Source organism: Penaeus vannamei, chromosome 5 (genome assembly GCF_042767895.1).
Source record: "Penaeus vannamei isolate JL-2024 chromosome 5, ASM4276789v1, whole genome shotgun sequence".
In the NCBI taxonomy this organism is placed as follows: domain Eukaryota; kingdom Metazoa; phylum Arthropoda; class Malacostraca; order Decapoda; family Penaeidae; genus Penaeus; species Penaeus vannamei.
Genome location: NC_091553.1, coordinates 45622040 through 45647578, shown reverse-complemented (window position 1 = coordinate 45647578; position 25539 = coordinate 45622040). Strand labels below are relative to the sequence as shown.

Here is a 25539-nt window from a genome sequence, read left to right as displayed (position 1 = left end):
GAGAGAGAGAGAGAGAGAGAGAGAGAGAGAGAGAGAGGATGACTCACCCGCCCATCCCACCCTAACAGCACCCACATGCCTCAATGAACGCACGTGTTGTTCAGGAGAAAGCGCGAGTGCATATCCCTAACCCCCACCCCCACCCCCCACCCCCCTCCACTCCCTGCCCTGCCCCGACCCTGCCCGGCGAGAAACAAACAAGGAAACAAACAAACAAACAAACGCGCACCTCCTCCCGAGACACAGCTCCGGCTTCCGCTAAGTTTCCGCCGACGAGAAAAAGTACCCCGACGTGTTCTGGGTCCCTCCCGCCCTCTCTCCTCCTCCTCCTCCTCCCTCCCTCCCCCCTTACTCTTCCTCCTCCTCCCTCCTCTGCCCTCTCTCCTCCTCCTCCTCCTCCTCCCTCCCGCCCTCTCTCTCCTCCTCCTCCTCCCTCCCGCCCTCTCTCCTCTCTCCCGCCCTCCTCCTCCTCCCCTTACTCTTCCTCCTCCTCCCTCCCGCCCTCTCTCCTCCTCCTCCTCTTACTCTTCCTCCTCCTGCTGCTCCTGCTCTTCCTCCTCCTGCTGCTCCTGCTCTTCCTCCTCCTGCTGCTCCTTCCTTCTCCTATTTCCCCATTTAATTTTCTACCTACTCCTTCTCCTGTTCTTCCTCCTCCTGCTTCTGCTCTTCCTCATTCTCCTCCTGCTTCTGCTCCTCCTCCTCCTCCTGCTCCCGCACCGTCATCTTCTCTCTCTTGATCCTCCCCCTCCTTCATCTTCCTCCTGCTTATCCCTCCTTCTATTCCGCATTTAATTCTCTACTTCCTCTTCCCTGCTCTCTTCTCGACTCCTTCCTTCTTTCGCCCTTCTTCCCTTGTTCTCTTTCCCCATCTCTTCCATCTCTTCCTTTTCATTTATTTCCTCATTCCTCTTTTACTTCTTCCTCTTCCTCCTCCTCCTCCTCCCTCCACCCCTCCGTCTCGCCCCCACCCCCTCACGTGCAACAGCTGGCCCACTGCTATTGAAGGCGGAGCATCAAAAGCAGGTTTTAGCCGCGACTGACCACCACCACCACCACTAACGCCATCTCTACCACCACCACCCACCACCATCTCCACCACCCACCATCCACCACCATCTCCACCACCCATAACCCACCACCATCTCCACCACCCGCCACCACCACCCACCATCATCACCACCCATAACCCACCACCATCCACCATCCCCACCCACATAACCCACCACCATCCACCATCCCCACCACCACCCACCATCATCTCCACCCATAACCCACCACCATCCACCATCCCCACCACCACCCACCATCATCTCCACCCATAACCCACCACCATCCACCATCCCCACCACCACCCACCATCATCTCCACCCACCATCATCTCCACCCATAACCCACCACCATCCACCATCCCCACCACCGCCCACCCCTCACCACCGTCCTCACCACCCAAACAGCCCCTATATAACTCCTTATCAATAATGGGACTTGACCTAGGACACGGATTGACCTGAGACCGACTCCATCCGTCCCACGTGCGAAGACGGGCAGTAATAACCTAAGCAAAAAACCCCCCGACCTGACCCTCTCGCGCTTTCCCCCCGACTTGCTCTCCGGCCTGGCACCGTGGCACCCCCTCCGCCGCAACACCCGCCGATCAGTGCCACGTCACCTGCGTTACTCACTGGGATCATAGGCCTAAGGCAGGTGGGGTCATGGTCACTTTGCCCGCACTGTCGATTAATTGCTATATCCGCGTCTTTTTCCTTTTATATATCGTGATAGTCACTTTGATGATGATGATGATTATCATTATTATCATCATCATTCAATATAATTTTTATTGTTTTTATTAATCTTATTATTCTTATTATAATCACTGATGCTATTATCATCTTCATTATCATCATCAACATCATCCTAACCTTCACCTTAATCTTCACCTTCATCATCATCATCACCATTACACACATCGACATATGAAACATTACCTGCGAACGCCGACAGAAGACGGTCCCCAAGATTATTTTTAAAAACTTAAGATTCGTCAAATTTCTCAGTTGCTAAATATAGGTTCTTCCCCCAAAATATAAATGGTTCAATATATACATATATATATATATATATATATATATATATATATATATATATATATATATATATATATATATATATATATATATATATAAATCCTTCTCGTCAATGTTAGGTTATGGCACACTTTCCCGTCACAAAATTCATTAACACGGAGTAATGAACCGACACTGCCATTTCCCGTAGAACTTTCACAGTCGTTTGTCGCTACACACATGCTTGGTATCTCCCCCCCCCCCCACTGGAAATGGACCTCGTACCCCAACCTCCCTCCCCCACTCCAGCCCCTACCCTCAAAAGATGGAAAAGAAGAGGGAGAAGAAGAAGAAGAAGAAGAAGGAAAAGAAGGAAAAGAAGAAGGAGAAGAAGAAGAAGAAGGAGAAGAAGAAGAAGGAAAAGAAGAAGAAGAAGGAGAAGGAGAAGAACAAGAACAAGAAGAAAGAAGAACATGCAAAGTATCCCGAACCCCCTACCCCCACCCACACACCCAACCCCAAACGAAAAGGAAAAAAAACATAAAGCGATGTGTAAAGGAACTAATGCGCGAGACAGCTTTTCGCCTCCCCTCCTTCTCCCCCCCCCCTCTTCCCCTATCCTCTACCTCCACTTTCCCCTCCCATTCTCCTTATCTCTTCCCCTTTTATCACCCCCCCCCCAGACGGCCTGGTTGCAACACCACCTGCAACATCGAGGTTAACGAACGCAATTGTCGCCGATGCGTTGGGAGAAGATGCGGAACCACGTGGACCCTGGGGGAGTTGAAGGGGGGATGGGGGAGTTGAGGGGGATGGGGGAGTTGAGGGGAGGGGGAGTTGGGGGAAGGGGGAGTGGAGGAAAGGGGAGTGGTGGGGGGAGGGGGAGTTGAGGAGAAGGGGGAGGAGGGTGATTGTTCCGCGCTTACTCTTCCCCATTTCTTTAATACTTCCTCATTACGTCTTAAACCCCTTATTCTTCCCCCCCCCTCTCTCTCTCTCCACTCTTCTCCCTTCATAATCATTGTCAGCTGTTGTTGCCGTTCTCTCTCTCTCTCTCTCTCTCTCTCTCTCTCTCTCTCTCTCTCTCTCTCTCCCTCTCTCTCCCTCTCTCTCTCTCTCTCTCTCCTTCACTATCACACATCTCGTGCCCTCTCACTATTCGAACCCCATCCGTATCACTATCCTCATCCCTCGCTGTCCGTTCCTCTCTATCCACACTCTATCCCTCACCTTCTCCCTCTTTCTTCCTCCCCCACTTCTTCCACTTCCTTTGGGTACCTTCCGTTCGCTTCTATTTTCCCCTACATTCGCATCTCTCCACTATCTCCTCCTCTCCCTCCACTTCCCACACTCCAGCTCTATCCGTCAATCTCCCTCCCTTCTTTCTTCCCCTTCCTATCCCCCACCGCCATCCGCCATCGCTTCCACTCCCTCGTCTTCCTATCCCCCATATCTATCCGCCCTTCCACTACCTTTTTACCCATCAACTCTATCCACATTCCCTTCCGTTCCCTCCTTCCCTCCCTCCTCTTACTATTCCCCCACCTCTATCCACCATCTCTTTCACTCCCTCTCTCCCTTCAAACCCCTAGACTTCCTATCCCCCACACTCATCCACTCCCTCATCCCCTTCCCTCCCTCCACGTTTTACGTTCCACTTCTACCCACCAACCCTTCTACTCCCTCACTCCCTTTTTACCCTGCCATCTCTACGCACAATCCCTCCCACTCCTTTCCTCCCTCTTCCACTCCCTCCCTCCCTCTACCCACAAACCCTCCCACTCCCTCCCTCCCTTCCTCCCACTTCCACTCCCTGCCTTCCTCTTCCACTCCCTCCCTCCCTCTACCCACAAACCCTCTCACTCCCTTCCTCCCTTATCCACTCCCTCCCTCCCTTTACCCACAAACCCTCCCATTCCCTCCCTACCTTCCTCTTCCACTCCCTCCCCTCCCCCGCCCTTGTCTCCCTCCCTCTCCCTCTCTCTCTCCCTCTCTACCCCTCGTCTTCCGCCCAAACGACTGCGCCAAATGACTACCCTCCATAATGACACTATTACGCACTCAAAATGCACATTGTTTCCCCTGCAAATTCCCCCCGTTCCAACTGCGTCGCTCGCCGCTTGGCCTCGGGAGGGAAAACGTTCGCGAATCGCTGATGGATGTCGTTCGGGCGTGCGTCTGTAATCCGCGTTATGGGTCGGTCGGCCGCTCGGACTCTCGGACTCTCTCGGACTCTCTTGGACTCTCTTGGACTCTCTCTCTCTCTCTCTCTCTCTCTCTCTCTCTCTCTCTCTCTCTCTCTCTCTCTCTCTCTCTCTCCCTCTGTCTCTCTCTCCAAATATACACGCATACATATGTGCGAGTGTGTGTGTGTGTGTGTGTGTGTGTGTGTGTGTGTGTGTGTGTGTGTGTGTGTGTGTGTGTGTGTGTGTGTGTGTGTGTGTGTGTGTGTGTGTGTGTGTGTGTGTGTATTATGTATGTGTATGTGTATGTATGTATGTATGTATATATATGTATATATATATATACATATATACATACATAATTATAAATTATACAGAAACGCACCTACACACGCCCCAGTCACCCACCCCCAAGCATTCAATCCAGCTCCATTTCCACAAGAAACATTATCCCCCCAACAAGTTACGCGACCGTCAGAAGGGAGGGAGGGAGAGAGAGGGAGAGAGAGGGAGGGAGGAGGAGGAGGGAGGGAGTGGGAGAGAGGGAGGGAGGGAGGGAGAGAGGGAGGGAAGAAAGCCGAGGTTTCCGGAGCGTTAGGGAGGAGGCCGCAACCCTCGGACAGGTGAGGAGGAGGAGGTGGGGGAGGAGGGTGATGAGGGGGGAGGAGGGTAGGAGGAGGAGGAGGAGGAAGAAGACGCCAGAGCAGGTGTCCGTGTGTGTGCGTGCGTATGTGCGTTCGTTCGTACTTGTATGTATGGTGTCTGTGCGTATTTCCGGCGGGAACTTGGCTTTGTAACGGCGACGAGGGACAAAGTGAGCATATATATTGTGTGTGTGTATATGTATATATATATATATATATATATATATATATATATATATATATATATATATATATATATATATATATATATAGCCTATATAGATGGATACATGTGTGCATATACAAATTTAAGTATATAGGCCTACATCCATATGCAAACATTTTTTTTTGCATACACACAAATACATACCAATGAAAAACAAGGATATACATAGGTTATACAGACAACCCTATACAGACAATTATGCACACACAAATACGCACAGAGATATCGATAGATAGAGGGCAAGGGAGAAAGAAGTTAGAGGGAAAAAGGGAGGAAGGCAGACAGACAGACAGACAGGCAGACAGGCAAACAACCACACACATGCCACCGTCCGCACCTTAGGCAATGATTCGTGACTCGTGTGGGGGGAGAGGGGGTGAGGGGGAGAGGGGATGAGGGGGTGAGGGAGGAAGGAGAGAGGATAGGGAAGGAGGAGGGGAGAGGGGAAGGGGGATGGGGGAGGGAGGAAGAGGAATAGGAAGAGGAGGAGGAGCAAGAAGTGGAGTAGGAAGAGGCGTAGGAGTAGGAAGAGGAGGAGGAGGAGCAAGAAGAGGAGTAGTAAGAAGAAAAGGAGTAGGAAGAGAAGCAGGAAAAGTAAGAGGAGGACGAGGACGAGGACGAGGAGGATGGGAAGGAAGTGAAGGAAAAGGAGGAGGAGGAGTATTAGTAGGAGGAAGAGAAGGAAGCGAAGGAAGAGAAAGAGAATGAGGAGAAGTAGAAGGAAGAACCGGAGGAGAAGTCGGGGGGTGGGAGGAAAGGGAAAGGCAGGAGGGGAGGGGGAGGAGGGGGGGGATCAATGGTTCCCACGCGGTTACGTTTGTAAAAGCTTAAAAAAAAAGTCTCCCTTCCTTAGCTACTGCTGTGGGTGCACATCCGAGAGCGTCGGAGGGTTATTCCGTAAAGAAGAAAGGTTCAGGTGTTTCCAACGGCATTAACACGTATGGCCACCGGGCTTACCAGCAGTAAATATATAATGGTATCAACAGGGGAAGAAGAAGAAGACGAAGAAGAAAAAAAGGAAGAAGAAAAAGAAAAAGAAGAAGAAAAAGATTAATAATAATAATAACAATAATAATAATAATAATAATAATAATAAGAAGAAAAAAAAGAAAGAAAGAAAGAAAAAACAGAATATTTGTATAGCAATATAGTCTGCAATTACACATTAGAATGCTAGTGCGAAAAAAACATAAGAATGATAAACTACCATAGGCCTACCACCCTAACAATCAAACGAACCCAAACAACCCTTCACCAAACAATTCAACAAATCACAAACAAAACAAACAAGAGTCCCAAGACAAACACACAAAACAGGAAGTAAAAACAGGCGCTCAAACATCAACCAAACATTAGAAGAACAAACGTTTACGGCCGAACAGGAAAGGAAAAATGAAGGGAGGAGGGAGGGGGGAGGGGAGAGGGGAGAGGGGAAAGGGGTCCGGGTCATAAGGAGGGGAGGGGTAGGCCTAGGGCCCCCTTGCTCCATTCCCCTCCCCGGGACCCCTCATCTTCCCCTACAGGTGTCACGTTACAACCCCCGCCCCCCCCGCCCCTCCCCTCCCCGGCTCTCCCCTCGCCTCAACATTCCTGTGCTCGCTGACCCTGTAAACACCAGCAGGTGTCTCTTCCTCTCTCTCTCTCTCTTTCTCTCTCTCTCTCTCTCTGACAGCAGGTGTTATACTGAGCAACCTCTTTACGTTATAAATGGCTAAAGCTATATATAGCCTGCGTATACACACACACATCTGCCAGCATACATCCGCGTGTATTTACACAAACACACACACACACACACACACACACACACACACACACACACACACACACGCACTCACACTCACACGCACACAAACACACACACACACACGCGCGCACACACACACACACGCACACTCACTCACTCACTCACTCACTCACTCACTCACACACGCACACACATACACACACACACACACACACACACACATAAACACACACACACACACACACACACACGCACGAAGCTCTTTGCCCCGTTGCACCGCCTCAATTTCCCCAAGAAAATAACAATAACGACCGACTGCGTCTATCAAGCGACGCGTTTTCGCCGCCGAACCCCTGATCAAGCCCTGCAACAGACAGCTGACACCTCGTGCGGAATGCCAGAACGTACATGCACGCACACAAACGCACAAATCCGAACGCACTGGCACCACGCACATAATACATACGTACGTACATACACGCATACATACACATACACATACACATACATATACATACATAAACCTGCACAAACACATGCATATACACAAAACAAACAAACAAACAAACATCCAAACGCACAAGGCCCTAATGTGCTTGAGTGCCACTTCCCATGACCCTCCGCTCACCTGACCTTGCACCTGGGAACGTAAAACGGTGGCGGGCAAATTTCACGAGCCTTTGCGAAGGTTGGAAAGAGAGAAAGGGAGGGAGGAAACGAAGAACAGAAAGAGAGGAAATAAGGAAGGAGGGAGAGGGAAAGAAGAAGGAAGGAAGGAGGGAGAGGGAAAGAAGGAAGGACGGAGAGGGAAAGAAGGATGGAGGGAGAGGGAAAGAAGGATGGAGGGAGAGGGAAAGAAGGATGGAGGGAGAGGGAAAGAAGGAAGGAGGGAGAGGGAAAGAAGGAAGGAGGGAGAGGGAAAGAAGGAGGGAGGAAGAGGGAAAGAAGGAAGGAGGGAGGGGGAGGGAAAGAAAAAAGGAAGGAGGGAAGGAAGAAGTGCAGGAGCGAAGAAAAGAAGGAATGAAAGAAGGAAGGAAGGAAGAGTGGAATGAAGGAAGTAAAGAAGAAAGGAAGGAAGGAAGTAGCGAAGGAGAGAAGGAGGAAAGGAGACAAAGATAGAACGAGGTAAACATACAATGACTACGAAAGATAAGGAAAAATAAAGGAGGGAGAAGAAAGGCGAGACAAAGAAAGTAGATTATGCACAAAAAATATTAACCACAGCAGAAATAAAAAATTCAACCAAGGTAACAAAATCATCATCAATAACAACTCCTGAAAAACAACAACAACAAACGACAACCTCTACAACAACAACAGCAAAAAACCAAAACAACAACCACTGCAACAACACCGCTGACAACAACAACAACAACAACAAACGACAACCTCTACAACAAAAAACGAAAACAAAAACCACTGCAACAACACTCAACAACAACAACAACAACAACAAACGACAACCTCTACAACAAAAAACGAAAACAAAAACCACTGCAACAACACCGCTAACAACAGCAACAACGACGACAACACCCACAACGCCCGACCACGCCTTCCAGCAAGTGACACAAATGTACAACAGCGCAGACAGCTCGTCCGACACGCCACGCGGAGTACATTTACAGTTACGAATGTGTATGTGAGAAAAAAAAGGAAAGAAAGAAAGAACAACAAAAGTCTCACATTCTCAACAGGTTATTTATTGGGCTTCGGGTCAAGAACATGACACTATTCTTGGATGTATAATGCCCGTGCGTGACTTTCAATGGATTTCTTGAAAAGCACGCATACGGACGTACATACATACATGCATACTCTTACTCTCTTACACCCCCCCCCCCTCTCTCTTTTTCTCACTCTCTCTCTTTCTCTCACTCGCTCTCTCTCTCTCATTCTCTCTCTTTTTCTCTCACTCTCATTCTCTCTCTTTTTCTCTCACTCTCACTTTCTCTCTTTTTCTCTCACTCTCTCTCTCTCTCTCTCTCTCTTTCTCTCACTCACTCACTCACTCTCTCTCTCTCTCTCTCTCTTTTTCTCTCACTCTCTCTTTTTCTCTCACTCTCACTAACTCTCACTCCTTTTTTTTACCCTCTCCTCTCTCTTATTCACTCACTCTCTATGCTATACCTGGCGTCCCCAACAGAATATAACTTCACATGCTGATATATTTAATGCGTTCGCCGTGCCGTTGGGTACACCGAACAGCTTCCACTTTCAATTCAAGGATAATTTCCGATCTGTTTATATAATCTAACGCCGCCGTAGAAAATCGTTACCGTGCAAATATAAACGAAATTAGGAAGATTTAATGATTACCAAAAAATATAAAAAAGAATACCCTAAAATAAAAATAAAACCTTCAAACCAAGGGACATTAAAAGATAAAACAAATACAACAAAAATAAAACCTTCAAACCAGGGGACATTCAACTAAAACAGCGTAGAAATTCGAGCATATATATATACATATATATATATATATATATATATATATATATATATATATATATATATATATATATATATAAACATACCATTCACCACGAACTAACACCAACCAAATTTTTACACCAACTCTCCAACGCCGGGGACACACTCCCAACTTCTAAATCCTAACCTATCCCACGCCTTGCCACAAAAAAAAAAAAAAAAAAAAAAAAAAAAAAAAAAATCCAATCATCACACCAAATCGTCACCGTTAAGCATCAGCTGGCGACGACCGCTGAATATCATTCCGCATTCAAAAGGTCGGCCATCAGCATTTCTGACTCGAGTGCCAGGGCGACGGAAGGGAAGGCATTCATGCCGTCATCACTTCAACACTGCTTAGAAATTGCATTTTCGGCGTCACTGAAGAAATACCATTATGCACTTTAGAGAAACACACACCCACACCCACACACATACGCGCGCGCATATATATATATATATTATATAGATATACGTATAATAAATATAGATAAATAGACAGATAGACAAAATGAAAAGCAAAAAGACATATGTGCATAAAGGAATAGATAGACTGACAGATATGCGCAAAAACGGACATATATATTGCAAACAAAAATATCAGCATTTTTTTGTGTTGCTCAGTGAGGTGCCTCTTTTCCTATTTACCTTTTTGGGTGTATGTTTGTGTGTGTGTGTGTGTTTGCGTGTGTGTGTTTGCGTGTGTATGTTTGTGGATGTATGTTTGTATGTGTATGTATGTATGTTTGTGTATGTTTGTGTGTGTGTGTGTATGTTAGTGTGTGTATGTGTGTGTAAGTTTGTGTATTTGTGTGAGTGTGTATGTTACTGTATATATGTATATATTGTTCGTATGTGTGTGTATGTGTGTTTGTTTGTGTTTATGTGTGTTTGTTTGTTTGTGTGTATTTATGTTTGTGTTCGTGTGTATATGTTTGTGTGTGTGTTTGTGTGCGTGTATATTTGTGTGTATGTATATGACAATAATCATATTCATATCTTATGTTTGTGTATGTCTATGTGTATATATTTATGTCTATATGTATGTGTGTGAACGTGGACGTATGTGTGTACGCGCGAAAGTGAGTGTAGATGAAATACGAAAGAATGAAAGCGAGCGAATGGAGGCGAGCGTGAACCATTTCCAAAACGTACATAAAACCACAAAACCCAAGATCAAGGGCCAACAAATGACACACAGACAGCCATGACAGACGAATGACCAAAACAAACCAAATAAATTCCGATCGAAAAGGAGTAATACCATTTGCATATACTCTCAAGTATATGCCTGCCACCACAGTACCTTTATTTTCCGATCAATTCCACATTTAATCAGAATACATCAAATAAGAATGTAATAAACAGACACGAACAATAAACCGTGCAATGATGACAATGATAAGTAATAACTATGATAATCAAGAATACAGAATACGGGAAATAGTCAATCTAATGTCAAATAACATGAAAGTAAATGAAAATAATAATAATGACAATAATCATACTCATATATGACGAAATAATTCCAAAATATACGTTAATGATAACATCATGCACTCAAACACATTATCTAACACTAGAAATTATCAGATAACGCAAAATACTGTTGTATATTGATACAGAACACTGGATAATGAATTTATTAATAAATTATTGGATGGTTTTATAAGGTGGCATCCAACAATTCCTAGCGTAGATAACCCATTTAAAATACTAACAAAACGCAGGAAAATCACCATTAACATTATCCTGAAGTTCCCAAGGAAGATAAAAATAATGGAAAAAATACACAATCCCGAAAAATATTTTAAAAATTAGGCGGGAGAAGAAAAAAAAAGAACGTCACTTTTTTCCATTTACTTCCCTCTTCCTTCTCCTTACTCTACAGTTTATCACCATTTCCAGCTTACCTTCAATACAGACGACATGTTCCCGGATCTGCTGCGCCAAAAGAGGATCAGGAATTAACTCAATAATGTCATAAATCGCGTAGATGCTGGGATGGACCGACTCGAACCGCTGGATCTCTTGGCGTATGGCCAGAGAACTGCTCAAATAAGGCTGCACGTGGCGGTTATTCATCATTCATAGGATTTACTGATGTTTCTGAGGTTTTCATGTATCATCTCACCAAAGATAGGGGTGTAATAGGCATTGTATTCGGTGTATTTCAAGAGTATGAAAAGGGAGAGCGAAGGGAGGGACGTAAACACTCCTTCAATGATGGAGTCACACTGAGGCTCGAGTCAGAAGAGCTTCTCTATAAACATTATCCAATGGGAGATGCAAACTCTGTCTAATAAATCTGAGAGCTATTATGAAATATATTTGTTTATTATTTTGGTTATTAAAGAGTATATTATCCCTATACTTATGCATTTTGCATTAATTGTGGAGGTTTACGTGACTTCTCATGTCATGGCGGGAATTATGAAACATGGTAACTTCCCACTAAAGTTATGGCGTGCGAATTTCTCTGTTAACTTCATCCTAAGTCAAGCGGTAACTTCATGAAATTAATAATTGTTCAATTTATGCACATTTACCATTAACATTTACATCATAATCTGCTCAGTAAGCTATATTTACGTGGCTTATTTAACCCGCACCGGAGCGGCGGGCTTTTCAAAATATGGTAACTTTACGCTTAGGTTACCAATTGTGTAAATTCGACATATTCTATTTCTTTTCGGTATAAATGTGCTTAAGATTAGTTTTAATGTTAAAAACATCGGAACGCACACACATTCGAAGTGCATATATATATGTGTGTATATATATATATATATATATATATATATATATATATATATATATATATATATGTATATATATATATATATATATATATATATATATATATATATATATATATATATATATATATATATATATATATATATATATATATACATATATGTATGTATGCATACATACATACATACATACATATATATATATATATATATATATATATATATATATATATATATATATATATTTATTTATTTATTTATTTATTTATTTATTTATTTATTCATTTATTTATTTTTATATATGGATACATATACAAATTCATATACATATATATATATATATATATATATATTTATATATATACATATAGATAGATAGATAGATAGATAGATAGATAGATAGATATAGATATATTTATATATACATACACATATATATACATATATACATTCCTGTATATACACATGTATATATGTGTGTGTGTGAATATATATTCACACATTCATTAGGTACATCCTTTTCCATTCTAACTGAATTCAATTCATATTTAAGTTGTTGCTTCTTCAAATAGTCTGTAATAACAAAGAAATAAGTAAAAACCTCAAACAATTAAAAGGTAAGTACTATTTTATGAACCCAACATTCATGCCTTTCTATATATAAATTATCTATCTAATTTACAATCTTTAAAAATCAAATCCAGATCATTGACATATTAACTACTGGCTTATTTCAATGTCAGTCCTTGTCTCATTTCATCATAATTCATAATCTGTATGACAGTCTGTGAACAACTTTAGTTCCCTACAACCAGACTATCAAAAGATTTCATAGAAGCTAGTAACCTCTAAAGAAATGATTTAGTATTCTCTTAAAATTTCCATGAACCATGGAGATATATTTCCACAATTACAAGTCATAGATAGATTCCATGTCATATTTACATTGTACTTACTGCAATTATCAGTTTTACAAAAGAAAATAGTACTAATGGATAAGTTTTGTACTCCAATTAGGTATATCCATTTTTGTAATAATATGTTTATTCTAAGTCCATGTCTGCTTCTGATTACATCAATATGACCATATAATAATTAACAAATAGATTTATATGAATGAAGATCACTAATACAGAGCCAACCTGCAGCTGGCTTGAAGGTACATGAGGAACTGAACAGGGTAGGCAGATTGTTATTTCTGATTGAGTTTGCTAGTGCTGTTTTTAATTCTGAATTACAAGGAACATAATAGTTTAACAATTCTATATTATACTGACATGTGATGCAGAGGTTATTCCATAGGCTTTGCATCACCTGGTCACCCAGTATGTAATTCTTGACATACTAAGTACTTAGCCTATAGTGTGTTCTGTAAGACCTGGGGAGATATTTTTGTTTGTCATCATTTTAAGAAACTGGCATTGAAACATTAGATTCAGTACTGGAACACATTTCCTGAGACAAATTAATTATCTTTTAAATAACTCTGCTGTCATTTCATCTCTAAAATCTGCTTATAAGACTTAAGATGTTATGTGATGAGAGCACTCTTAAATTTCAGACGGCAAATTATACCACCTCTGACATCAGGAGACGAGAATACATTTATTAATTTCCCTGATTGAAGGCACCATAATACAAGCACTTTAGATAATCCATCCATTCTTACTGAATGACCTATATTCTTGATAGGCGAGGCGCAACAACTTACCTACGACCCTGCTTTCATAATTTTGGCAACCTGAGAATTTTCCACCTATTTCAGTTAATCTGTTAGTAGTGCAGATATTCAAATTACCTATTCAGTTTTTATTATTAGATTTTACTGCTAAGAATGTTAAGAATTAGAAGCAGTAGTGATTAAGAACTGCTATCCTGACATGATTCTATTTTTTTTTTAATGATACAAAGACTACCTGCAGCAGGCCTGAAGGTGCATGAGGAACTAAACAGGGAAGGCAAATTGTTATTTTTGACTTGGAATTTATAAAAAAAAAAAAAACAAGTAATAGACATGCAAACATATGAAGATATAAGTAAATAGAATATAAATTTTCCTGATTTTATGTATATCAAATATAAACTGCACTATTTTCTGCCCATTCAATACCTTATTTGTGAAAATATATAATGAAACTGTTAAATTTATCTTCTTGTTCAAGTGGAGATACGTTGTGAAAATTATCCATGGATGTAGCTTATGTTATTTTCTGAATTCCCATGAATCAAATTGTCAATAATACATATGTATGCAGGCAAACATATGTAGCTTCTGACTATTCCTCCGTTCCATACACCCATTGTACATACCATTAAGGTCAATAAAAAGATACCCTATTCCAGGACCTATACCTCACATTAGCATTGTTAGTATTTTTTATACTTTCAATTTACATGGAAAAAATTACCATGGGACCAGTTTTATCAAAACTACGTTCACAGACTCAAGAAAAGTTCACTGTAACAAATGTACAAGAATCATGAATGAGGATAACTACATAATGCTAGATATAATTGATGCATTTTGATCAAATTGTGTAATTCTATTGAAGATTCAATTAATTCTTATAAACATATTTTATTACATGTATATTTCTCTAATGAGTTTCGTGAACTAAATCTGACTGAATTATTATATAATACACTGTCAAGATTTGCATATTTCATTATATATAACTGAGAACTCCCTTCACTTCATTGTATAAGCAATAATCTATTCCTTCCTTTACAATGCAAAACTATTTTGAATTATGTATATAAAATGTATACAAACAGGGTTTTATCATTCATCATAAATCTAATGTGGACAGTGTGTTAAACAATAAAATTATAAATGAAGTGCACGCTGACCATGAATTCACCATAAATTTAAGCTGTAAAGTGCATAAAGGAAGGAAATTGTGCTTTATCTTTCCCTCATGATAGGTTATAATTCCACTGTATATCTGGAAAAATCTAAAACCATTGTATTAAGTCATAGAAATGATATTACTGCATACCACATATGGCTTGAAGACTATTTTATTGTATGTTTAAAGATATTCCTGATAATACAATTTGATTCTTTGCTTTTCAGTATCTTTGTATTTTTCACTAATTCTTTAAAACTTCTGGCCAAGCTTGATAACACTGATGATTTTAACATATTTTATTTTCAGTTCTTAATATCATATTATACTTTCAACAAAAAATAAATCTCTATTAAAAGCTATCCAGACCATTAATATTTCTTTTGGTTATTTTACAGAAAATGATTTACTATTTTAATATTGTTTGAAAAACATAATGAATGTATACAGAGCTAGACGAATGTAGTAATGTGTTTCTGTATGTATTGTATGAACAGCATGTTCCATGAACAGTAGCACACAAATAATACTCTTCCTCCCTTGTCAATCCTCACATAATGCTATAATCCTACTCTCATGTGATATGCAAGCATAACAGTGATACAGAACATTCACACTAAGGCAATAATACGGATTGATAAAGAAATATCACATCATTTTCTTGCACGTTTTCAAGAGCAATGCCTTTTATTTGATTATTCTTTAGTCTGACTGTGCATAAATCTGTTTAAGAGCATATAGAGAAAAAGGAATTCAGAAAGACATGAACAATAGGGAATATGAATGGACTATACTTTTAGCTATAAATAAATAAAAATGGATAGATTGACATAGGAAATGTGATACTGAAGAGAAAATATAAATATGCAACCAAAATAGGTGTATAGAGACAAGACAAAAATGAATGGACTTTAAGAAAATTTGCCATAGTTTATTTATTTTTTATGAACAAAATATTGAAATAGTATGACAACAAGAGGCCAAAAATAAGAAAATGGAATACTTAGAGTATTGTTATAGTTGCTAAGTTTCAAACAACTTTGGGAGAAAATTAGTAATTTGGAATATGATCAAATTAAAGAAAAGAAGATACTTAACGTATATTAGAACTTAAGGAATACTACATTTAAGAGGATAAAGAGGTTTTAAGGGTAAGTTCATATTTTAGCAAGTTAGTTTATGCAAAGAAAAAATGTTTATGGATACCATTTTGTTGTTTTAATCTACTTGTACAAAGTTATTTATCCAATCCGTCCTATAATAACATACAATCAACAACTGGGGCATCATTTGGGGGGATGGGGGGCAATTGCCCCACTCAAGGTCTGACTTGCCCCTCGCAAGGGCCACACTCCCACAATTTTTTTGACTAAATTACACCTTAATAACTCTGGCTGTAGCTTAAAAAAACTAGAATACATTTTTCAAAAAAATTCTCGGAGGGGACTCACAGTGCCCCAGAAAATGATTGCACTCATTTCACTTGGCAACCGTCCCCACGCCCCTCCCCCCAAGAAAAAAGCTGAAATGACACCCCTGATTCCTATATCTTGATTATGAACTTGATGAAAAAATATCTTGCCTAAAGCTGATTTATTCACAAAAAAAAAAAAAGAATTGGTACTAAAATAAGAGAATGAAACGGAGAAACATACAGCAAAGCAGCTAACGTGGTTCGACCAATTTTTTTTCTTAAATAAAAGTATCTTCACATGCAAAACAGTTATGTAGTAAAAAATCTGTGTAATTAAATGAAAACTGAAGGTCATAATGCACAATGAATACACAAAAATACGGTTTTGTGCCATCAAAAATTTGCATCAACAAGTTGAGGCCTACAAGCATAAATCATAGTTGTAATTTCATATATTGGGAGCAGCAGACATGCATGTCACTTCACAGGAGCCTTAGTTAATGATCAGGGACGACTGTATTAACCACATACCACTGCGGCATGCCAAGTGTTTAATTTTGTAGTTATCATTATGTATACATGGTTCCACAAGTACTAATCACCAATGAGCCAATTACGAGAACTACCTGTCTCACCTTTTTACCCTTGTCCTTGATTTTCGATAATATGTTCTTGTATTTAATACCACTGTTAGTAAGGTTAATAACACTATAGTAATTACAATATTTATAACAAAATTAAGTGAGTCAATATTGATAGTATTAGTAAATAAAAGCATTTTCCCAATATTTCAGAGAAAGTTAGGTCACAAGATCTACTAATTGACTCCTTTGTGGCTAAGCACTGGCAGAGCCATCTATGTACAGAAACATTTAACAAAGTGAATGCAAAATGTTCCCATCTGCATTTGGTTAAAAGAAAGAAAGAAAGAAAGAGAGAAAGAAAAAAAGGAACATAAATAATACACATATAAATCAACTGGTATACATTTCATTTCATAATATTTGTGCTAAAGACAGTATTTTCATGTTTTTATTTTTTCAAATGAATATAGACAGGGTTATGGGAAATAATAATACCAAAACTTTCTAGATGATTTATTGTTGACACAAATAACAAAAAAATCGCATAAAAATGTACATATCCATATTACACACATCCATGGGATGTCTAAGCAATTCAAAACATACATACAGAAGCACCTTTCTTACTAAACTATTGATAAAGGGAAAGTCTTTGATAGAAGAGTTAGCTCTCTTTTCACTCTTTATAAGGAAAGCTAGACCCATAATAATAATAATAATAATAATAATAATAATAATAATAATAATAATAATAATAATAATAATAATAATAATAATAATAATAATAATAATAATAATAATAATAATAATAACAACAATAACAATAACAATAACAATAACAATAACAATAACAATAACAATAATATTAATAATAATAATAATAATAATAATAATAATAATAATAATAATAATAATAATAACAATAATAACAATAATAACAACAATAATAATAATAATAATAATAATAATAATAATAATAATAATAATAATAATAATAATAATAATAATAATAATAATAATAATTCATAATAATAATAATAATAATAATAATAATAATAATAATAATAATTCATAATAATTCATAATAATAATAATTCATAATAATTAATAATAATAATAATAATAATAATAATAATAATAATAATAATAATAATAGTAATAATAAATATGCTGATAAAAGTAATGTACCATTGACAACAACAATCACAATCAATCATAATTTTAACAAAAGCAAGAAAATACAATAACTGTGATAATAATAATAAAAACAATTATACAGTAAAAGTTGTGAGAATGATAACAATAAAGAACTGTAATAAAAAAAAATCTGATGGAGTAACAAAACTGAGAAACAAATGAAAAAAGTAAATGAGGAATAACATGTTTTGTTAGTTTTGCAAATTCTGATGGGAATGAAAATTAGTATAAGGAATCTCCTTTTCAATATAGAGTTAATATGCTATGAAAGAAGATAAATCGACTGAGCAAAAAAAAAAAAAAAAAAAAAAAAAAAAAAACCTGGAAGACCCTTTCAAAATTATCTTACAATATCACAACCAATATTACTGTTTTTATGTACACAATGGATACTGGGGTAAAATTATCTCCATCTTGCACTTAAAATAAAAGGAAAAAGCTGAAAATTAAAACAAAGAAAAGAAAAAGACAAAGAAAAGAAGAAAAAGAAGACAACAAAGAAAAGAGGAAAAAGACGAAGCCAAAGAAAAGACGAAAAGAAGAAAACGACCAAAGAAAATAAGATGATAAAGTGTTGCAAATAAATACCACTTTGTTACCGGGGCAAAAAGCTAATTTGCTTGGAAAAGGTATTAACGATAATATTCCTAATAGTCAATATTCCAAAGAGAGATAATGCAACCTACGATATAAATAAGAAGGGGTATTCGGAAAACAGACTTGCCAATCACTTAATCTCCTCATAAGGAATCTAAGAGGAAAGGAATTAGAGTATATCTGATTTACAAAATAACCGTACTATAATTCTTTTTTTTTCCCCATACATACACTATCACACATCAGTCATACCCTAACCCACATTACAAACACTGAAAATATATCTTTTCCTTTAGATCTTTACAAACATTTACAATTTCATTATTGCTTTCCACATAATATTGCTTACGCTTTTGTAAAACCATGTCTTTAGGTTGTACAAATGGCAAATTTTAACATGTGTATTGTAGTACTGTTAAAATCTTGTGAATATCACAGACTTCCTTTATTCACATTCTGTGACCATTATCTCCTTTACAAAAGGAATCATTATCATCTAATATTTCTTTTTTATAAAGAAATTCCTTTGCACACTTTTGATTTTTGTAATACAAATATACACTGAAAAAATGTCCTACTGCATTGTTCTTACAAATAAACAATTACTGTTTTTACATATTCATGTATAAATGTATTTATGCTTTTTAGTGGTACAACTCATAAAATCCTGAATTGTAATTAGGTTACTCTCTAATATTGTTTCTTTTGAGACAGAAATGACCGATCAAAAAAGAGAGAGAGAAAAAAAAGAGAGGAAAAAAGCAAAATAAAGCTTGCTTAAGTATTCACATGTGTAATCTAAACAATTAAGAATATATATCCATTTAGTAGATATGTAATGGTGGCTGGTGTCTACTTTTAACCCAATATTACACGTCAGAAAGCAAAATTTCTGAAGATGAGGCTCCACAGCACAGGAAAAGGGATTTATCTCCAAATGTGAATGCCATGGTGGACTGTTCAAATATATCTGAGCAGGACCTTAACAATCCTATAATGCTGTATGGATCACTGACTTTGAAGTTTCAACAGCAGTAACATCTACAACAAGGAATATCCCTGTTCCTTGCTTGTGTGGCCAATAAGTATCTTTGCCCCTTCCCTGATGCACTAAAATCAACCTAAACTACATATAAATGAGTGTTCAGTTACTGAGAAATCACTCTCTTGGATGGATAATAGATAATACCTAGATTAACCAGAAGAATCTAGAGGTCACCTAAGAACCATAATATTGGTTTTACAATGTGGAACTAAATCTTGCAGGAGCAGCCTCTAAATACTGTTTATTTTCTATATTCCTTGAGGTTTTTAATAATTAAATGAACAATATTACAGAAAAACCCAGATATTATATTCATTTAGATCAGCCGTAGTATGCCCATATTTGTGTGCATGTTTCTGTGTAAATAAACAGGGGAAAATATGTAAAACTTCTATGGGACAGAGATCTTATGATCAATTTTTGCTGGCAAATTAGAATCACTGTTTATATGTAAAACTTTTTTGGCACAAAAAGTCCTGGTATGCCCACACACCTTATCATTTTCACCTATGATGCACTTATTAACCATTATATCAACCAACTCAAATGAGAGAAAACAAAAATTTTTCTTCATTACTTTGGTTATCAATCACTTCAGGCCCACTCTTTCCTTCCAACACAAATCAAGAGACAGTATCTTCGCTTCCATCACACAACCTAAACACGCAAAATCTTTCCATTACAAGTCACAAGGTTAAACACAATTCCCGTAACAACAAAATTGGTAGACAACTGAGCCTATTTCATCTTCTTTGGCATGAACTTCAACGAGGCAGAGTTGATACAGTAGCGGAGTCCTGTTGGCTCTGGCCCGTCAGGAAAGACATGACCCAGATGAGCTGCACACTGAAAATTAAAAGGGAATTATTTTGAGAAACTCATCATTATCAATGCTATTCCACCATTATCATTACCTTTCTGTTATTACTATTGTTTGTTTTTATTTCATTAGTACAGTATTAAACCCTTGGATCCAGATAACATGACCATCATATCATGAAAATATTTGGGCAAGTAGTGGGAGAAATGAACATGCTGTCACAGGAAAATATGGTTGAGGGCCAAGGTGATCAGAACATGTTATTAGAATTTCTGCTGAAGTCCAGGGTGACAGGAATGACTTGCTAAAGCCCTTGGAGCGTGATTACACTCAAGTGGTTATTTACGAAGGAACTCTTGCATTATAGGCTATCAGGGTGTATCACAGAAAATTGAGTAAAAAAATAAATAAATAAATAAAAATAAAAAATTATTATTACTATTACTGCACTGAGTTATGCACTACCTAGTGATATGATACAGAGTCTGTGCAAGGGAAATGGCTTATTACCATCTTGATATGGCAATATCAAATGACAAATACAGACATTGGAAAATGACAAAAAAACAAAAAAACGCTGATGAAAGAGAAAATAACACCGCAAACGATAGAAAAGGAATCTTGACATCACACATGTGTGTTCATATGAGCCTGGCCTACAAGCCACACACAAATGAGAATAGTGACTAAAGTAAGCCTAATGCTTGGACTTTTGAGGAAGTGCGGGCAGTGAAGTACTCAGATCCAAGGGGTTAAAAACTTGTATTTCATTACCAGTAAATAATTTTGTGTTCTTGTTTTTATTTTCATGCCATCTATTTATAAGCTATTACTATTCTTTATCTTTATTCAATCTCAATCATTACCATTTATTTTTTCATAAGAAAATATCAACAGAATCTCAAATGTCTAATCAAATAGATAACAAAACATAAGACTGAACAAAGGAAAATAAAGTTAACATGGGTGGAAAAAGGCAATAAAATGTAAATAAACAAGTAAATGAGATTATAAAACATAGGTAATGAAATTGGCAATTTAAATAATATAAGACAAAAAAGAATAAAAAAGAAAAAGAATAAGAAAAAAGCCATAATAACCGTACAAGTATTACTGCTGCTGCTATTAATATCATTATCAACAACTCTAAAGTTAACAGTAACCAAAAACATGAATCTATAACATTATCATATAATCTTAAAAGAGTTATGAAGAGGAAGAAGAAAAAATGAACATGAAGAGAGAGTAGAAGCAATAGAAAAGAGAAATCAATAACAATAATGGGATCATAGCAATAAATACCTTTTGGCAGTGGACTTCTGTTCGCACCATGGAGTGAGACCTGTCAGTACGCGTTTCTACAACTTCGGTGGCAGCATCTCCAAGAGACTTACCTTCGGCCGAGTGAAAGGAGGGCCAGCCGCTGCCTGACTCATACTTTGTCTTAGAACTGGAAAGAAAATGGATAAAAAGAAAGATAGAGTGAAAGAGAGGAAAATTACATATACATGCAAAGAAAACTATAAGTGTATATGCTAACATATTTCACACATATTAATTTCTGGCTATTTGTTACATCTCTAGTTTATAAATGGAGTGACATAATTTAGGTTCACAAAAAAATATTACATTCAACAAAAAAAGCCTGTTACAAGAAATTAGTACCATAATAAAGCTTTTACCTGAACAAATCTGTACCACAGCAAACACACTGATACATTCCATCTGCAAAGTGATTGTAGTATGCTCCACTGAAAGGCTGTCATGAAATACAATAATCTTTTATTAGAATTTATTGTCTTTCGTCTGTCTCTCAAAATAAAATGTCCTTTTATTCTGCAAAAAAAGGGAGTGTTATAGTGAAGGCTATGACAAAGATATACTTTATGCATATATTCTTTTAGATATCAATTCACTTCATGTTGACCTTAGTTCTATATTATATTTCATATTGTAACAAGCATCCAGAAGTCTAATTTGTCACATATTACATCAAAATCATTATAAATCATCACCATTAGTCTTATCAATACAATTACCCATTAAGATAGTAATAGTGATAGTGCTAACAATAACAGCATAATGAATATAATTAATTACACCAAAAATAATATAAACAGTAATAATAAAAATTGCACCTGCTCAGTCTCTCAGGCCCTAGGAAAAAACACTAATAGGGCTCTTGTCTGAACTAACACCAAATAGCAACCAAGTAACCAAGTACATATCAATATCAAAATCATTATTCTTGATATTTGTTGCAAAACATTTTCCTTGCCTAATGCTTCAACATTCGAATAAGTGAATATAGTCTCATCTCATTTTAAACCTTCATTCTCTCGCCTTTCTGGGGTATTTGTTATGCTTGTTTCTATAAAACCAAATTTTCTAATAAATTGCTATAAATCTTGCCAAAGACAAGTTTTCATTGAATTACAAAAACAGGAAAAAAATATTCATCTAATTATCATTATCATAAATAAGGAATATTTAGCCCTAACATTTACCAAAAGGTTAGCAAGGATAGAAGGATGAAATAGGTAAAGGAAAGAAAAGAAAAGAAACAAATAAAAAAAATTATAATCATAAGAAACCTCACTGGTGGTCTATCGTATCATATCCAATCTAAAAAATATATTGCAGCCAGACACGTTATCGAGAAAAATCAACAGACTCATCTTAGGTTCATCTATTGCTTTCTTATCAAAGTGTCTCTTGACAGATAGGTTCTTATCAGCTCATAGCAACATTATGTTCCTAATTCTTATGACAAGATATATAACCTTTGAGAAAAATTATGTATATTTAATATAAAAATATGTGACAGTTTTTGTTCAAATGGAGGAAAATAAAGTAACAGAAAAAAGAGGAAGAGCAAGACAAATAGGAAATCATGAACTTAATCTTCCATTCATTCACTGGAACTGTCATAAACCCAAGGATACTGTAATGCGTAGCTCAACTGGACAGATAAGATAAGGCATCCTCGTTAACAGCATCTTGTTGCATCGAGCATCTGGGAGAGTACTTTTTATGTGCGACTACAGTAAAAATAACATTTAGATATTACAAAGTCCTGATTACCATAAATATGTCTTTAAATTTCTGAAAGCTTTTGAAGTAACAGAAAAACATTTGTATGAGAGAGGGAAAGGGAGAGGGAGGAGGAGGGAGGGAGGGAGGGAGGGAGGGAGGGAAGGAGAGGGAGCAAATGGAATATCAATAATAATAATGAATAATTATAACAAAAATCATACACAATAATAAATCCAACTATAAAAAAAAATCTCACCGGTTCAGTCCCTCCTTCTCTTGTGACATAGTACTGTTCAGGCGTCAATTCTTTCTGCCAGTCCTCCAGGGTCATCTTCTTGGGGTCCTTTCTATGGGGCGGCATGTACAAGGCTGCAATATGTAAAGTGGTATAAAATACACAATCTATTTACATGAAATCTTTGAATTTATGAAATAATATGAAAAATCTACTTAAACATTTAGGAAGTAAATGTATATTCAAACTTTACACATCAATTTAAAATTACATAAGAACTGTCACAGATGATTAAGTACTCGAGCAATAAGTCCACAATACGAACAAGTGAACGAGTCTACAAAGTTAACAACTACAAGGCAAAACTACGAGCAAGTTTGAGAAATAGGTAATTATTAGCAGATAAACCCAGTTTCTAAATTTTCCTTTCTCTCAAGTTGCCTTTCATGTACTGACTAAATAAATCCACCATTTCATTCCAATAAAACCTACAAGAGTGATGGTGAAAAAAAATATAGCATAACAACTTCAGAGAAACAAAGAGAGAGAATTCCTTTAATTTCTTTTGAAAAAATCACCGACTCATTCATTCACACAAAGCCAAACCTCCCCAAATGCACTAATTACCTTTAGTAACGGCAAGTCCCCTCGCCCCAGTCTTGAGCACAGGACCACGACATCCCACAGCCATTCTGAAGAAGGACCTGCACGCAAACCCAGCCATGGCGAAGGGCTGTGCTGAAACAAATTCCTCAGACGAGAGAGAGAGAGAGAAAAAGAAATATCGTGTGTGCGTGTCTAAACGGCGTGTGAAGTCTGTATGCGTACGTGTGTCTGTATTCGGGTCTGTGTGCGTATTGCCTCTCGGTGGAATCACGTGGAACCTTCACGTTGTCAACAAAGGGATGCCAACAACTGCCAACTCGGAGCGCGATGCCACGGACACCGGGTTATTTGTGCCCTCTCACGCACACGCCATGTAAGTGTACATTCTTTGACGAAACTGCTTGCGTATGCATATGTATTCGGGTGTGGTTACACTGTGCACAGATAAGTGCATAAAATCACACGTAGAAACATGTACACGCTCGTGAAATGGGAGGGAGGGAGGGAAAGACGGAAGGAAAGAGGGAGGGAAGGGGAGGAGGAAGAGGGAGGGAAGGAGGAAGGGAGGGGGAGGAGGAAGAGGGAGGGAAGGAGGGATGGAGGAGGAGGAAGAGGGAGAGGGAGGGAGGAAAGGAGGGAGGGAGAGGGAGAGGGAGGGAAGGAGGGAGGGAGGGGGAGGAGGAAGAGGGAGGGAGGGGGAGGAGAAAGAGGGAGGGAAGGTGGGAGGGAGGGGGAAGAGGAAGAGGGAGGGGGAGGAGGAAGGTGGGAGGGAGGAGGAGGAGGAAGAGGGAGGGAAGGAGGGAGGGAGGGGGAAGAGGAAGAGGGATGGGGGGAGGGAGGGATGGGGAGGAGGAAGAGGGAGGGAAGGTGGGATGGAGGGGGAGGAGGAAGAGGGAGGGAAGGAGGGAGGGAGAAAAGAAGGATGGAAGGAGGGAGGGATTGGGAGGAGGAAGAGGGAGGGAAGGAGGGAGGGAGGGGGAGGAGGAAGAGGGAGGGAAAGAAGGAAGGAAGGAGGGAGGGAGGGGGAGGAGGAAGAGGGAGGGGAGGAGGAAGAGGGAG

The 25539-nt window shown here is 38.4% G+C and overlaps 2 protein-coding genes across 4 annotated transcripts in view; both read right to left on the bottom strand.

Annotated features, from left to right (window-relative positions):
• LOC138861816 (centaurin-gamma-1A-like) overlaps positions 1-11582 on the bottom strand; it is a gene marked incomplete at its 3' end in the record, with an annotated part of 612250 nt that extends 600668 nt beyond the window's left edge. Inside the window, exon 1 of the mRNA XM_070121666.1 lies at positions 11252-11582. Within this exon, the coding sequence (XP_069977767.1) occupies positions 11252-11426 (175 nt within the window). The remainder of the gene's footprint in view (positions 1-11251) is intronic.
• Positions 11583-17442: 5860 nt separating this feature from the next.
• LOC113821188 (peptide methionine sulfoxide reductase MsrB) lies at positions 17443-24861 on the bottom strand. 3 transcript variants are annotated; one of them, XM_070122182.1, is made up of 6 exons: positions 24502-24861; positions 23896-24008; positions 22286-22362; positions 21906-22053; positions 17758-20629; positions 17443-17614 (listed from the first exon to the last, which is right to left on the bottom strand). In XM_070122182.1, exons 1-5 carry the CDS (start codon positions 24596-24598, stop codon positions 20522-20524), a joined length of 543 nt encoding a protein of 180 aa, XP_069978283.1. In that variant the 5' UTR covers positions 24599-24861; the 3' UTR covers positions 17443-17614; positions 17758-20521. The 3 variants fall into 3 exon arrangements, with proteins under 3 accessions (XP_069978283.1, XP_027229460.1, XP_069978282.1); XM_027373659.2 differs by having other exon boundaries at positions 17773-20629; XM_070122181.1 differs by having other exon boundaries at positions 17791-20629; positions 24502-24735.
• Positions 24862-25539: the final 678 nt, after the last annotated feature.